The sequence below is a fragment of the Hemitrygon akajei genome, chromosome 4 (genome assembly GCF_048418815.1).
Source record: "Hemitrygon akajei chromosome 4, sHemAka1.3, whole genome shotgun sequence".
In the NCBI taxonomy this organism is placed as follows: domain Eukaryota; kingdom Metazoa; phylum Chordata; class Chondrichthyes; order Myliobatiformes; family Dasyatidae; genus Hemitrygon; species Hemitrygon akajei.
In genome coordinates this window covers 196,300,509-196,315,291 of record NC_133127.1, presented here as the reverse complement: position 1 = coordinate 196,315,291, position 14,783 = coordinate 196,300,509, and the positions used below count along the sequence as shown (strand labels likewise).

General features: G+C 43.8%; 1 protein-coding gene across 1 annotated transcript in view; it reads right to left on the bottom strand.

Moving 5' to 3' along the window:
- clpb (ClpB family mitochondrial disaggregase) overlaps positions 1 to 14,783 on the bottom strand; it is a 173,709-nt gene that overhangs the window by 19,007 nt on the left and 139,919 nt on the right. Inside the window, exons 9-12 of the mRNA XM_073044342.1 lie at positions 8,299 to 8,354; positions 6,614 to 6,658; positions 2,694 to 2,855; positions 1,413 to 1,569 (exon numbers count right to left, since the gene is read on the bottom strand). Coding sequence (XP_072900443.1) covers positions 1,413 to 1,569; positions 2,694 to 2,855; positions 6,614 to 6,658; positions 8,299 to 8,354 — 420 coding nt within the window. The remainder of the gene's footprint in view (positions 1 to 1,412; positions 1,570 to 2,693; positions 2,856 to 6,613; positions 6,659 to 8,298; positions 8,355 to 14,783) is intronic.

The window sequence follows — 14,783 nt, the reverse complement described above, 5'->3', positions numbered from 1 at the left end:
AAAGACTGACAAATGACCACTATGCAAAAGAAGATAAATTGTGCAAAAAAAAAGCACAGAATATGAGTTGTTGGGTCCTTGAAAGTGAGTCTATAGGTTGCAGAATCAGTTCAGATTTAAAGCACGAAAAGTTATCAGGAGTCTGATGGCTGTATGAGTCTGGTAGGTGTGAGACCTAACACTCCTGTACCTCCTTCCCGATGGTAGTAGCGAGAAGAGAGCTTGGCCTGGATGGTGGTGGTCCTGGATACTCCTTGTAAATGTGCTCAATGGTGGGGAGGGCTTCAGAAGAATATGAATTGCCGACAAGTGGTTGGGCAACCTGGTCAGCATGGACAAGTTGGGCGGAAAGGCCTGTTTTCCATGCTCCATAGCTCTCTGGCTCTAATGATGTGCACAGCTAAGACAAAAGCTGTGACTCCACCCTCATCAACAAGCCCTTGATTTTTCCACTAACTCGATAGAAACAATGTCTCCACAACTGAAGGCAGCATCCAACAACGGCCTGACCGAACAATATCTCTGTTGCTGAAGCCACCACTCGGTACCAGAGTGAGTCACACAGAATACTTACAATACCCATTGAGTGATGGAACCAAGTGCATTGTGGGCAACTTTGATAATGACAGGTGGGCTAGGAATACAAACAAAAGAAAATCTACAGATGCTGGAAGTCCAAGCAACACACACAAAATACTGGAGGAATGCAGCAATCTTTTCCATAGATGCTGCCTGGCCTGCTGAGTTTCTGCAGCATTTTGTGTGTGTTGGTGGGCTAGGAGGTCATGAGGACCCAAAGGGAGACAGACTGGGTCAGTGAACAAGTATGGACAAAGTGGCAGAAGCACAGCAACACTTGTGGTCTGCCCCAAACACACACTCAGACTGTGTTGCTCCTTGATGCATTTCATAGAACCCACCTTGTCTGTCCCACTCACATCAGGGAGCAAGTTACACCAGGACCACCAGACTCAAAAACAGTTACTTCCCCACCTGTGCAGCTTAGAGGGAACAGCGGTGGTGACACCCGCGAGCTGCCCCCAGCACATCCATTGGTGTTAACGCAAATGACACATTTCACTGCATGTTTTGATGCACACGTGATAAATCAACCTGGATCCACACTATCAAGTTCCCCTGGATCCCAAGCCTCCTGTTTCCTTAATGAATTTGGGGAATCTTATCAAACCCAACACTAAAATTCATATCTACTACATCCACTACTCTACCTTCATCAGTGTGCTTTGTTACATCCTCAAAGAATTCAATCAGGCTTGTGAGGCATGATCTACCCCTCACAAAACCACTTCACCGCATGCTTTGATGTACTGTACATGTGACAAATAAAACTAATCTTTATCTTTTCAAAGGAAAGATTTGCAGCTATGCCAGCTCACTTTCCACGATGTTACCTAGATTCTCGGCCAGTCGTTTCTTGCTCAACTCTTGGGCTTCCTGCCTCAGCTGCAAGGCGTGCTGGGCAATTTCATCGCTGGCTACGTTGGAGGTCATGATGAAGATTGCGTCCTTGCACTCGATGGTCTTTCCCTTGCCGTCTGTCAGCCTGCCCTGCAAAGATCGGGGTGGGGGGGTGGTTGGTGGGGGTAGAACAGAGGTGAATGCCATTTCTCTGAATGAATACTACAAATCCACGGGGAAAGATATTAGGATGCAATTGACTCACGTGAAGCAAAGATCATAAAGATTAACATGTCCACAATTTACTAACACTTACTAACACATATGGCTTGGGTATGTAGGAGGAAATCAGAGCACCCAGAGGAAACACACATAGTCACAGGGAGAATGTACAAGCTCCTTACAGAGATAGGGATTGAACCCTGATCGTTGGCCTATACTCGTGTTATGCTAACTACCACGTGACCAAATTTGTACCTCCTTCCCGTAAGCATGTGGGTTTGCATCCACAGTCCAAAGGTTAACCAGTTAGTAGGTTAATTGGTCATTGTAAATATCCCGATTGGGTTGATAGGTGGGTTGCTGGGTAGTATGGTTCAAAGGACGGGAAGGGTCTACTCTGCACTATATGAACAAACAAGCAGTAAATAAATCAATAGATAATTAGATAGAAAAATAGATAAATAAATAAAAATGCCACAGTCACAGAAAAAGTGAATGTAGACAATAAAGTGCAGGGTCTGATTGTGAGGTCGAGAGTCTTATCATACCAGGGGACTGTTCAGTGGTCTGGTAACAGTGGAGCAGAGGCTGGCCTTGAGCTTGGTGGTACATGTGTACAGGCTGTTGTTTCTTTTACCCGATGGGATGAGGGAGAAGAAAGAATGTCCAGGGTGGGACGGATTGTTAATTACACCGGCTGCTTTACTGAGGCAGGGAGAAGTGTAGACAGAGTCCATGGAGGGGAGGCTGGTTTCCATGATGTGCTGAGCTGTGTCCACAAATCTGCTGTTTCTTGGAAAGTGAGATAAATAGTTAATCTATTTTTATGGTTGAGAAGGGGGATAGGGGCTTAGGGCAGGAAAATTGTGCTTAGGTAGAACAGCCATCTTCTTATTGAATGGGACTGCAGGCACGAGGGCCTGAGTGATAGTAAACACAGGAGATTCTGCAGAAGCTGGAAATCCAGAGTAACGCACACAATGCTGGAGGAACTCGGCAGGTCAGGCAGCACCTATGGAGAGGAATACACCTGTCGTGCCTGAATTTCTTACCTCGTCAAAGAGCTGCAGCATGACGGTGAGGACATCGGGATGGGCCTTGTCCACCTCATCGAAAAGGACCACGGCGTTTGGATTCTGCTTCAGCTTCTTGGTGAGCTGCCCACCTTCCTCATGGCCCACGTAACCGGGAGGGGAGCCGATAAACTTCGCAACCTGCAAAACAATTCACCCCACTCCTACATCCTGTCTGGCTGGTTGAAAAGTGTCTGAATTTTGAACGGATCAATATTCAGCAAGGTGAAGGGCTTCCATAATGAACTTAATTTTTAAAAAGTTTTTCACAATAACGTGGTATACGGAAGACACAAAGTTAATTCCCTCTATGATGTCACATCAAACACTCGCTGTACTGGGAAACCAGTTAGGCACAGAGTAAATTCCCTCTGTATTGTTCTACTAAACACTAGGCTAGCTAAGAGAGCTAACTGTGGGTCCTGGAGATGGGCAACGGAGGGTTCTGCCCAGGCTGATGGCCTGGCGATGTTCAGGGGCTGTAACTGTGCTGAGGTAGCTGTGGAAAAAGAACACACAGCACCCATGGGTAACACAGAGGTGTTTTGGGCACTGTGGGGGATAAATGCCATCCTCAATGAGGATGGGAACTTGTTAATTTAGTCTGTGTTACTCATAACTTGCCTGGTTTTTGCTTGCAATGAGCTTGTACAAGAGCACTATAGTAGTTTGAATATATAATAAATGTATTTTTGGCAAAAGACCTGTTCCAAAGACGTACATGCAGTAAGGGTTAGTATGTTGTGGGCAAGCTATCAAGTAGACAGCCAGGGACTTTTTCCCAGGGCAGAATGGCTAACACGAGGAGGCATACTTTTAAGGTGGTTGGCAGAAAGTATGGGGTGGGGAGGATGTCAGAGGTGGTGAGTGCGTTGGCACCCTGCCAGAGATGGTGGCAGAGGCAGATACATTAGGGGCATTTAAGAAACTCTTCGATAGCCACATGGATGAAAGAAAAATGTAGGGTTATGTAGGAGGGACGGGTTAGATTGATCTTCGTGTGGGTTAGGTGGTCAGCACTTTGTGGTCCTAAGGTACTGTGCTGTAATGTTTTATGTCCTATGTTCTATGTTCTGTGCTGGTGCTGGAAGCATGGTAACACTTGCAGGCTGCCACCGGCACATAGTTGGACTGGGTTGGTCATTGACGCCAATGATGTATTTCACTGTTTGTTCTCATGTATGTGTGACAAATAAAACTATTGTCCCATCAGAAACTCCACAGGTTATCATGCATGCTATGTATGCAGGGCCCTTACCATTGTCAATTTCCTGGGTTTCTGCATTAATTATTAATAAAATGTGGTCTGATCTTCATCAAAGTCAGAATAAAAGACAGACACAGTCTGCCTAAATTAATAACACAAGCAATTGTACTTCCATGTCTTTATTGAACACATTTTTAAATCTTTCACAGTCCAGGCTGTAAATAGAATGTGAACCCTTGCATTTAATAACTGGTAGAACCTTCTTTAACAGCAATAACCTCCACCAAACATTTCCTGTAGCTGCTGATCAGACTGCACAGTGGTGAAGAGGAATCATAGACCATTCCTCCATACAAAACTGTTTCAGTTCATCAATATTTCTGGGATACCTTGCATGAACAGCTCTCATCCGGTCATGCCACAGCATCTCAATAGGGTTAAGGTCTGGATTCTGACTTTGCCATTCCAAAACACAATTTTTTTTTCTTTTTAAAGCGTTTTGTTGCTGATTACTCGTGTTTCAGATCATCGTCTTGTTGCGTTATCCAACTTCTAGTGAAGTTGTAGACACACTAGTGAAGTTTAAGAGACTACCAGACAGGTATATGGAGGAATTTAAGGTGGGGGTTATATGTGAGGCAGGGTTTGAGGGTCAGCACAACATTGTGGGCCGAAGGGCCTGTAATGTGCTGTACTATTCTATGTTCTATTAAGTTTCAGGTGATGGACTGCTACTCTGACACTCTCCTGTAAAATGTTTTGATACAATTTTGAATTCATTGTTCACTCAACAATTGCAAGCTGTCCAAGCCTTGAGGCAGCAAAGCAGCCCCAAACAATGACGCTCCTTCCACCATGTTTCACAGTTGGGATGAGGTTTTGGTGTTGGTGTGCAGTGCCCTTTTTCATCAAAACATAGTGATGTATGTTTCTGCCAAAAAAAATTCAACTTCTGTCTCATCTGTCCACAGAATATTGTCCCAGAAGTGTTGTGGGACATTCAGGTGGCCTTTACAAATTTGAAGGGTGCAGTAATGCTGTTTTTTGGAGAGCAGCGGTTTTCCTCTGTAGTGCCCTTCCATGTGCCTTTCTCGTTCAGTGATTTTCTTACAGTGGATGCACGAGCAGCAACTTTAGTAAGTTCTAGAGGTTTCACCTCCTTCAGTTGTGCTCTTGGTGTGATCTTTGCAGGATGCCCACTCCTAGGGAGAGTAGCAACAGTACTGAGTTTCCTCCATTTGGAGACTATTTCTCTTACTGTGGACTGATGAACACTCGGGTCTTTAGAAATGCTTTTGGATCCTTTTCCAGCTTCACGCATCTCTACAATCCTTCTTCCAAGGTCATCTGAAAGCTGTTTTGATCAAGGCATGGTGTACATAAACAGATCTTTCTTAAGAAGAGCAGGCGCTGTCAGTAACCTGACTTTGTGTGTCTTTTTTATAGGGCAGGGCAGCTCCACAACCCACACCTCCAATCTCATCTCATTTGTTGGAACACCTGACTCCAAATAGCTTTTGTAGAAGACAATACCCTAGATTTTCACATACTTTTTTGAACCTAGACTGTGACTGTTTAAATGGTGTACTCAGTATTGATGAGAAGTAGTACAACTGTTTGTGTGTTAGCTTAGGCAGATTGCGTTTGTCTATTATTGTGACGATGAAGATCAGACCACATTTTGTGAGTAATTAATGCAGAAAACCAGGTTTCACAAAGGGTCCACAAACTTTTTCTTGCAACTGTATGTAGAAGGTTGAATGAAAATAAACTTGAACTAGATACAAAGCCTTCCTCTGAAAACTTCCAGGTGAGGAGGGTGATAGGCAGGTGAGGGAGAAGTGAAAGAGGGACTGATATCAGAAACTGTTGGTAATTGGTGGAGGTGACAAAGGTATATAGAAGATGGAATCTCTTACGAGAGGAGAGTAGACCATAGAAGAAAGGGAAGGTGGAGAGGAACCAGAAGAAGGTGAGGAGAAGGGGAATAAACAGTCAATGTTTAGACAACTGAGAGGAAGGGGGAGAAGCCAGAATAAGAAGGTGAGAGGGGGAGGAGTACAAGCTGGCAGGAGTTAGGTGAGACAAGGTGAGGAGGAAGGTGGGTGGTTGGGACAGGGAGGGCTGAAGGAGATGGAATCTGATAGGAGAAGGGAGTGGACTATGGAAGAAAGGGTGGAAGCTGAGGAGAGGAGTGTGGTGCGTGGCCAAGTGGTTAAGGCGTTGGACTAGCGATCTGAAGGTCGTGAGTTCGAATCTCAGCCAAGGCAGTGTGTTGTGTCCTTGAGCAAGGCACTTAACCACACATTGCTCCAGTCCACCCAGCTGAAAATGGGTACCGGCAAAATGCTGGGGGTTAACCTCACGATAGACTGGCGTCCTATCCGTTGGGGGTATACCGGAGTCACGGAAACCCGCATAAGTACCGGCCTGATGAGCCTATAAGGCTCGGGACAGACTTTAACTAACTTTAACTGAGGAGAGGAACCAGAAATGTGTAGGTGATAGGGAGATGGAGAACGTGGAAAGGGGAAAGAGATGAAGTGATGGAGGTTGTGGGATAAGGGGAAGGAAAATACAATACACGACTGGATGAAGAACGTGGATAATTTCTTCACCCTTGACCTGAGCCTCCTGGTTGAAGGTTGTGATCCACAGGCGGATCACAATCGTGTTGCCAACTGAAACTTACTTCGTGCTTTTCCTGGAATTCTGACATGTCAAGCCGGATGAATTTCTGCATTGGGAAAAGAAAACATGTAAGTAACTTGTTTTTAATATTATGTTTATTGACAAAGAGGATTTATACGAATGTTCGAAAGTTCAAATTAAATTTATTATCAAAATACAGTTGACTGGGACACATCGGAACCTGTTCATTTTGGCCCAATTAAGTGGCTGCCCCAATCAGCCTAAGTTTCATGGAAACAGTTAAAAACGTATAAAAAAAAGCAAACTACTGCTTAACTGTGTAGCAAATTGGGAATGCTGTTGGCTAGCTTCTGTTGTTTATATGATTTGCAGCTCGAGGACCTTCGGCTCACACGGGAGAATGAAGAGGTGATAGGAGCTACAGGGAGGCAGTCACCCCTAGGTTGCAGGAGTCAGGTACAGTAAGGGGGTGACTGTAAGGAAAGGGAAAGGAAATGAGCAGCTATACAGGTACCCCTGTGGCCATTCCCCTCAATAATAAATATACCACTTTGGATACTGTTGAGGCAGACGACCTAACGGGGGAACCGTAGTGACCGGTCTCTGGCGCTGAGTCTGGTGCCGTGGCTCAGAAGAGAAGAGAGGTGAAGGGAACGTAGTGGTGATAGGAGATTCCATAGTCAGAGGAATAGGGATGAGATTCAGTGGATGCGATAGAGACACCCGGATGATATGTTGCCTCCCAGGTGCCAGGGTCAGGGACATCTTGGATCAGGTCCATGGCATTCTAAAGGGAGAGGGGGAGGGTGAGCAGCCCGAAATCTTGGTACATACTGGCACCAATGACATAGGTAGGAATGGTGAGGAGGTCCTGAAGAGAGATTTTAGGGAGCTATGTAAAAATCACTGTTTTTTGGACACAGACACATACAACTGACGCTATTTAAAAACTGATCACTCTAAGCACAGTGTAGTGTTTAACCGGCACAAAAGTGTACATGACTGACGTTAGTTAGAAACGGTTCAGCAACAGACTCCTGTCCGAATTAAGCATCAGTGTCCCAGATAACTGAAGGGAATCTGAGCTACTTACTCGATTAATCGATGGTCCTAAAGAATTGCTCCAAATAGGCAGCTGCCCCAATTAACTTATGTCCCAATTAACTGGAATCCACTATAGATATATGTTACAATATACTACATTGAAATTCATTTGATGGCTGCAAAAGAAGAGGGCATGTCCTTGATGGCGAGGGTTCATAGTGATCAATGCTGCACTCTTGAGGCATCGCTACTTGAAGATGTGAAGATGGTGCCCATGATGGAGCTGGTTGAATCGACAACCCTCTGTAGCTTTTTTGTATTTTGGAGCAAATACCAGACGGTGATGTAAATAGTTTCTATCCAAGGTATATCTATAGTAATTTGGTGACATATCAAATCTCAAACTCCTGATAAAATATAGCCGTTGGTGTGCCTTCTTCATAATTGCATCAATATGTTGGGCCCAGGATAGATCTTAAGAGATATTGACACCCAGTTACAGTCATACAGCACGCAAACAGGTCCTTCAAGCCATCTTTCATGGTCCTCACCAAGCAGTCCCAGTTGCCCATGTTTGGTCCATAGTCTTCTAAAACCCCTTTGTCCTCATACTTATCCAGATGTTGGTATAGAGAAAAACAAAAATCTTCAACACATGCAGCAGAAAGGTCTCTCTCCTACCTTCTTGATGTCGTTGTGCATGTACTTGGCAATCTGCTTGGCCAGCTCTGTTTTTCCTGCAGCAGAGATGAGAAATTAATTCAGTATCTGGCCCAACTTCCCGTGAAACATTAAAACATAGAACAATAAGCACAGTACAGACCATTCAGCTCACAATGTTTTGCTGATCTTTTAACGATATAACAACTATAGCACGGAAACAAGCCATCTCGGCCCTTCTAGTCCGTGCCGAACACTTACTCTCACCTAGTCCCACTGACCTGCACTCAGCCCATAACCCTCCATTCCTTTCCTGTCCATTTACCTATCCAATTTTACTTTAAATGACAATACCAAACCTGCCTCTACCACTTCTACTGGAAACTCATTCCACACAGCTACCACCGTCTGAGTAAAGAAATTTGTTGACATCTTTCCTATAATTCGATGACCAGAACTGTACACAATACTCCAAATTCGGCCTTACCAATGCCTTGTATAATTTTAACATTACATCCCAACTCCTATACTCAGTGCTCTGATTTATAAAGGCCAGCATACCAAACGCTTTCTTCACCACCCTATCCACATGAGATTCCACCTTCAGGGAACTATGCACTATTAAAGAGCAAGTCTTATGAGGAAAGGTTGAGCGAGCTAGGGCTTTTCTCGTTGGAGCGAAGGAGGATGAGAGGTAAATTGATAGAGGTGTACAAGATGATAAGAGGCATAGATCACTCTGTTCTACTGCATTCTTCAATGCCCTACCATTTACCCATGTATGTCCTATTTGGATTATTCCTACCAAAATGTAGCAACCTACTTTTTAACCTACTTTAAGATCAATTTAACTCCCCCCCTCATATGGCCTCCATTTTTCTATCATCCTTGTGCCCATCGAAGAGTTTCTTAAATGTTCCTGCTGTATCTGCCTCTAACACCAACCCGGTAGTGTGTTCCACATCCATCACTCTGTGTAAAAAACCTATCTGTGACATCACCCCCTTACAGAATTAAGCCCCTTGTATTAGCCATTTCTCCGCTGAGGAAAAAGTCTCTGGCTGTCCACTCAATCTATGCCTCTTATCATCTTGTACACCTCTATCAATTTACCTCTCATCCTCCTTCGCTCTAAAGAGAAAAGCCCTGGCTCGCTCAACCTATCCTCATAAGACTTGCTCTTTAATCCAGGGAGCATCCTGGTAAATCTTTGCACCCTCTCTAAAGTTTCCAAATCCTTCCTATAATGAGGCAACCAGAACTGAACACAATACTCCAAGCATGGTCTAACCAGGGTTTTCTAGAGCTGCAACATTACCTCACGGCTCTTGAACTCAATCCCTTGACTAATGAAAGGCAGCACACTAGTCGGCCCTCCTTATCCGCGGGGGATTGGTTCCGGGACCCCCCGTGGATACCAAAAAATGCGGATGCTCAAGTCCCTTAATTAACCTGTCTCAGTGCAGTGGTCTTTAGGACCCAGCAGAACCCCAGACCTTATTTAACCTGTCTCAGTGCGGTAGACATTAGGACCCGGTGGCGCTGCTCTGAATCTGCAGTGGTTCTGTTCATGAAAATAATGACGATCACAATTGAAAATAAAGTGGAAGTAATAAAGCGATCGGAAAGACGTGAAACACCATCAGTCATTGGAAAAGCGTTAGGCTACAATCGGTCAACGATCAGAACAATTTTAATGGAGCATGTGCAAGGCCCTGCCCTGATGCAAGCTACAATTATTACTAAGCAACGCAGTGGTTTAGTTATTGAAATACATACATATTTTAAATGTTTTATATGCATAGAAAGGTAAAATATATACTATATACTAAGACAAACGTTTGACTAACTGACACGAAATAATACCGGATGTACCTGTTCCGACTTCAAATCCGACTTGAAGACGGACTCAGGCACGGTACTTGTTCATAACCTGGGGACTGCTTGTACTTTAAAATCATCTCTAGATTACTTATAATACCCAATACAGTGTAAATGCTATGTAAATAGTTGTTATACCGTATTGTTTAGGGAATAATGACAAGAAAAAAATAGTCTGTACACGCTCAAACAATGAGTGCAGGAGAGAGAACTTCCGGGTTTTCCCGATCTACAGTTGGTTGAATCTGCGCATGCGGAACCCACGGATAAGAAGGACCGACGGTATATGCTTTCTTAACCATCCTGTCAACTTACAAGGCAACTTTGAGGGCTCTATGGATATGGACCCAAATCCAAAAGGACATTTTAAGACAAAACAGGTCAGCTGTTCACTGCAGAAGTTCCACATTACAATCAAAACCTGAACCAGCGTGGATAACTTCACTCACCTCAACACTGAACTGAATCCACAACCAATGGACTCACTTTCAAGGACTCTACAACTCACATTCTCAATATGATTATCTATCTATCTATCATTATGTGTTTTTCTTATTTACACAGTTTGTCTTCTTTTGCTATTGGTTTACACAGTATCCATCTTTGTGAGTGTGTAGTTTTTTCATTGATTCTATTGTGTTTCTTTGCATCTACTATGATTGCGTGCAAGAAAATAAATCTCAGGGTAGCATACGTACTCTGATAATAAATTTACTTTGAACTTGGAGAAGATTTTTAAAGATATTAGTAAAATTGTCGTTTACAAAAGAATCTGTTATGTCACCTATTTGGGGAAAGAGCAAGCTACTTGGGGAAAAAAAAATCTGCAACGTGTAAGCTCCTGGACAGAAAGTGGAAAGAGTTAAATATTAGAAATTTTGCTCATTGTTTTATTGGCAGGCAGAGGGTGAGCTGTGTGACCTCGGCCCTAGCGAGGACTGGGCCTCAAGCTGCAGTGTCAGCTGTTTGTAGTCATCCAGGAAAGGCATCAGAGTACTCCACCAGAGTGCTGGAGGCCGTGCGGTGTGGCGGCCAAGCTGGAGTCGGCGCTGCCCTCCAGTGTTCGCTCGGCAGAAGACGAGCAATATTGTGTTTGACTGCAGACTGCTGCAACATTCATGTACTCAGCGACCTGGACTATATTTTTTTGTGAGACTGTATTTTACTGATATCTGACATGTGTTACATGCGTCTTGTGTTAGGTAAGATTTTTGGTACTGTGTTCTGCACCTTGGCCCCTGAGTAACACTGTTTTGTCTGTCTGTATTCAAGGGTGTGCATAAACGGTTGAATTACAATTAAACTTGAACTTGACTTGCTCTGTTGCCAGAGCAGTCAATATGGTTGGATCTCTTTTGAAAAGCAAGCACAAGTATAATGGGCCGAGTGGCTTCCAAATGCAATAAATCAGAATCAGGTTTATTATCATTGACATATGTTGTGAAATTTGTTGTTTTGCAGCAGCAGTACATTGCAAAGCATAAAAATTACTATAAATTACAATAGAGATAATTTAAAAAGTAGTGCAAAAAGAGAACAAAGTAGAGAGGTAGTGTTCATGGATTCATGGACTGTTCAAAAAATAGTCACAAAAAAATCAAATTTCATGACATATGTGAGTGATGATAAACCTGATTCTGATATGGATCTCTATTGTGGACTGAGAGTGGGAAGGGGGCAGGGAGAGAGGAATCATGGTTGGGAAAGGTGGAAGGGAAAGGGGAGGGAGTGGGAAGCACCAGAGGCACATTCTGTAATGATCAATAAACCAATTTGTAATCAAATGACCTTGCCTGGTATATCAGGGCTACACCCACAGCAACCTCCCGCCCCGGCATTCCTTCTCTACCACCTGTCCCACACCTACACCTCTCCCATGGTGCTGCACCCTTGCCATTCCTGACATCCTTTGCTCCTGGCAAATTTACAAACTAACTCTATGCTCCGCATGATATATACAGTACTATGCAAAAATCTTGGGCAACACACACACACACACACACACACACACACACACACACACACACACACACACACACACACACACACACACACACACACACACACACACACACACACACACACACACACACACACACACACACACACACACACACACACACACACACCAGCCACCTGAGGACCTGCCAATACACATCCCCTGAGGAGAACATCATACTCAACTCAAATGATTACACTACTAGTTTAAACACAACCCCTCTCCTGAGGTATAGCTCAAATGCCATCATTAAATTTGCTAATGATACATCTATTGTTGGTAGAATCTCAGATGGAGATGAGAGGGTGTACAGGACCAAGATATACCAGTTAGTGGAGTGGTGTCACAGGAACAACCTTGTACTCAGTGTCAGTAAGACAAAAGAGCTGACTGTGAACTTCAGGAAGGGTAAGACGAGGGAACAGAAACCAATCCTCATAGAGGGTTCAGAAGTGGAAAGACTGAGCAATTTCAAGTTCCTGGATGTCAAAATCTCTGAGTATCTAACCTGGTCCCAATATATTGATGTAGCTATAAAGAAAGCAAGACAGTGGCTATATTTCATTAGGAGTTTGAGGAGACTTCTAAAACACTCAAAACTTCTACAAATGTACCGTGGAGAGCATTCTGACTGGCTGCATCACCGTCTGGCATGGGGAGCAGTCACTGCACAAGATCAGAATCAGTTGCAGAAACTTGTAAAGTTAGTCAGCTCCATCATGGATACCAGCCTCCATAATATCCAAGACATCCTCAAGTGCCGTAGGAAGGCGGCATCCATCTTTAAGGATCCTCACCACCCAGGACGCCCTCTTCCTACTGTTACTGTTGGGAAGGAGGTACAGAAGCTGGAAGGCACACACTCAGCGATTCAGAAACAGCTTTCTTCCTTCTGCCATCCAATTTCTAAATGGACATTGAACCCATTGACACTACCTCACTACTTTTTGTTTTTTCGCACTATAGTACTTATTTTAGCTTAACTATTTAATAGACACATTTATATACTTAATTTAACTGATTTTTCCTTATATTTATTTATCATAGAATAGAATCAGAATCAGGGCTGCACACTATCTGCTGAAGGATCTCGACTGATGAAGGGTCTTGGCCTGAAACATCCAACTGTTTATTCCCCTTCATAGATGTTGTCTGACCAGACTTTACTCGCAACCTCCATAATCCCCCTCAGTTAATGGAGCTGAAGCCTTTTGCAGTGGTCGTGGTGCACATAGCAACGATATAGGTAAAAAACAGGATGAGATCCTACAAAGTGAATTTAGGGAGTTAGGAGATAAACTAAAAAGTAGGACCACAAAGGTAATAATCTCTGGATTACTACCAGTGCCACGTGCTAGTCAGAGTAGAAATAGGAGGATATTTCAGATGAATATGTGGTTTGAAAAATGGTGCAAGGGGGAAGGATTCGAATTTCTGGGGCATTGGAACCAGTTCTGGGGGAGGTGGGACCGGTATAAACAGGACGGTCTGCACCTGGGCTGGACTGGAACCAACGTCCTAGGGGGAGTGTTTGCTACTGCTCTTCAGGAGGCTTTAAACTAATGTGGCAGGGGGATGGGAACAAGTGCAGAGAGACAGAGGGTGTAAAATGAGGGTAGACACAAAAAGTAGTAAGATGAGAAGTAAAAGTGGCAGGCAGGCAAATCCAGGGCAAAAAGCAAAAAGAGCCACTTTTCAACATAATTGTATAAGGGCTAAAAATGTTGTAAAAACAAGCCTGAAGGCTTTGTGTGTCAATGTGAGGAGCATTCGTAACAAGGTGGATGAATTGAATGTGCAGATAGTTATTAATGAATATGATATAGTTGGGATCACAGAGACATGGCTCCAGGGTGACCAAGGATGGGAGCTCAACATCCAGGGATATTCAATATTCAGGAGGGATAGACAGGAAAGAAAAGGAGGTGGGGTAGCATTGCTGGTTAGAGAGGAGATTAACGCAATAGAAAGGAAGGACATTAGCCTGGAGGATGTGGAATCGATATGGGTAGAGCTGCATAACACTAAGGGGCAGAAAACGCTGGTGGGAGTTGTGTACAGGCCACCTAACAGTAGTAGTGAGGTTGGGGATGGCATTCAACAGGAAATTAGAAATGCGTGCAATAAAGGAACAGTAGTTATAATGGGTGACTTCAATCTACATATAGATTGGGTGAACCAAATTGGTAAGGGTGCTGAGGAAGAGGATTTCTTGGAATGTATGCGGGATGGTTTTCTGAACCAACATGTCAAGGAACCAACTAGAGAGCAGGCCATTCTAGATTGGGTATTGAGCAATGAGGAAGGGTTAGTTAGCAATCTTGTCGTGCGAGGCCCCTTGGGTAAGAGTGACCATAATATGGTGGAATTCTTCATTAAGATGGAGAGTGACATAGTTAATTCAGAAACAAAGGTTCTGAACTTAAAGAAGGGTAACTTTGAAGGTATGAGATGTGAATTAGCTAAGATAGACTGGCAAATGATACTTAAAGGGTTGACGATGGATATGCAATGGCAAGCATTTAAAGATCACATGGATGAACTACAACAATTGTTCATCCCAGTTTGGCAAAAGAATAAACCAGGGAAGGTAGTGCACCCGTGGCTGACAAGGGAAATTAGGGAT